Here is a 1,137-nt window from a genome sequence, read left to right as displayed (position 1 = left end):
TGACCCGCTGACCTGTGTGTGGCCTTCCATGGCAGGAGGGGGGTTGTCATGGGTGGGCAGCTTCCCACCCACGCTGCACTTAGGTCTTCTGCTCCGCAGGGCACCACGGATCCCCACTGTGCCAGCTGGGACTACTCCAGAGCGTGAGTTGGGCAGGGGCTCTGTGTGGGGAAGGCTGCAGCCCTGGAACTCCTCCCTCAGGAGGGGATGTCCTGCCTGGAAGGCCAGAGGGAGGGTGCCTTGGCACCATCCTTGGCCTAAGGGATCAAGGGCAAACCCTGTGGCTCCTGCTACCTGCCTGCCTGCCTCTTGGATGTGGCCTTGCTCTGGGTTTCACCTGTCCTTGGGCAGTGGCCAGCACTGGGGGTGGGGCCGTGGAGCTGGGCTGGGGCTCATTCCACCTCTCACTCCACCCAAGAGATGCCAGCTCAGGGGACTGGGACACTGAGAGCTGCCAGACCCTGGAGACCCAGGCAGCCCACACTCGCTGCCAGTGCCAGCACCTGTCCACCTTTGCTGTGCTGGCCCAGCCGCCCAAGGACCTGGTGAGTGGGAGGGAAGTGCCTGGGCTGGGCCGGAGAAGAGGCTCCTGGGTGCCAGTGGCCATCTGTGACAGTGCTGGCGGGGATCTGGGTGATCCCACGTGGCGTTTGTGTGGGTGTACTTGTGAGATTGCACGTGGAAGTCTGTGCCCCTGGGATGGTGCTCACAGCGATGACACGTGCCCAGGGGTGTGTGGCAGTGGGTGATTGCATGTGTATACACACACACACGTGTGTCTGGTTGTGTGTGGAAGAGTGTGGGTGACAGCATAAATACACGTCCAAGTACGTGACTGGGTCTCCTCTGTGCACGTGTGGAGGCAGTGGTGAGTCCCCTTATGTGTGTGAGTTTGACACAGGTGCAGGTGCCAGTCTGTCCTAGACAGGAGGTGGGGAGGACGATGGCACTCCTGTAGCTGCCCTCTCCCAGTGACCCATCTGACGGTCTGCCCCTCTGCCCCAGACCCTGGAGCTGGCGGGCTCCCCCTCGGTCCCCCTTGTGATCGGCTGTGCTGTGTCCTGCATGGCACTGCTCACCCTCCTTGCCATCTATGCCGCCTTCTGGAGGTAGGTGGGGCGGTGGGGGGTCGGGGGC

At 63.0% G+C, this 1,137-nt stretch overlaps 1 protein-coding gene across 1 annotated transcript in view; it reads left to right on the top strand.

Annotated features, from left to right (window-relative positions):
* The window catches only part of ADGRB2 (adhesion G protein-coupled receptor B2), a 30,973-nt gene that overhangs the window by 18,617 nt on the left and 11,219 nt on the right, over positions 1-1,137 (top strand). Inside the window, 3 exon segments of the mRNA XM_007468655.1 lie at positions 100-143; positions 419-545; positions 1,006-1,115. Coding sequence (XP_007468717.1) covers positions 100-143; positions 419-545; positions 1,006-1,115 — 281 coding nt within the window.

Source organism: Lipotes vexillifer, unplaced genomic scaffold, assembly GCF_000442215.2.
Source record: "Lipotes vexillifer unplaced genomic scaffold, Lipotes_vexillifer_v1.1 scaffold1261, whole genome shotgun sequence".
NCBI classification, from domain to species: Eukaryota; Metazoa; Chordata; class Mammalia; order Artiodactyla; family Lipotidae; genus Lipotes; species Lipotes vexillifer.
The sequence above is the reverse complement of the archived record's forward strand: the minus strand, read 5'-3'. Positions and strand labels throughout refer to the sequence as shown.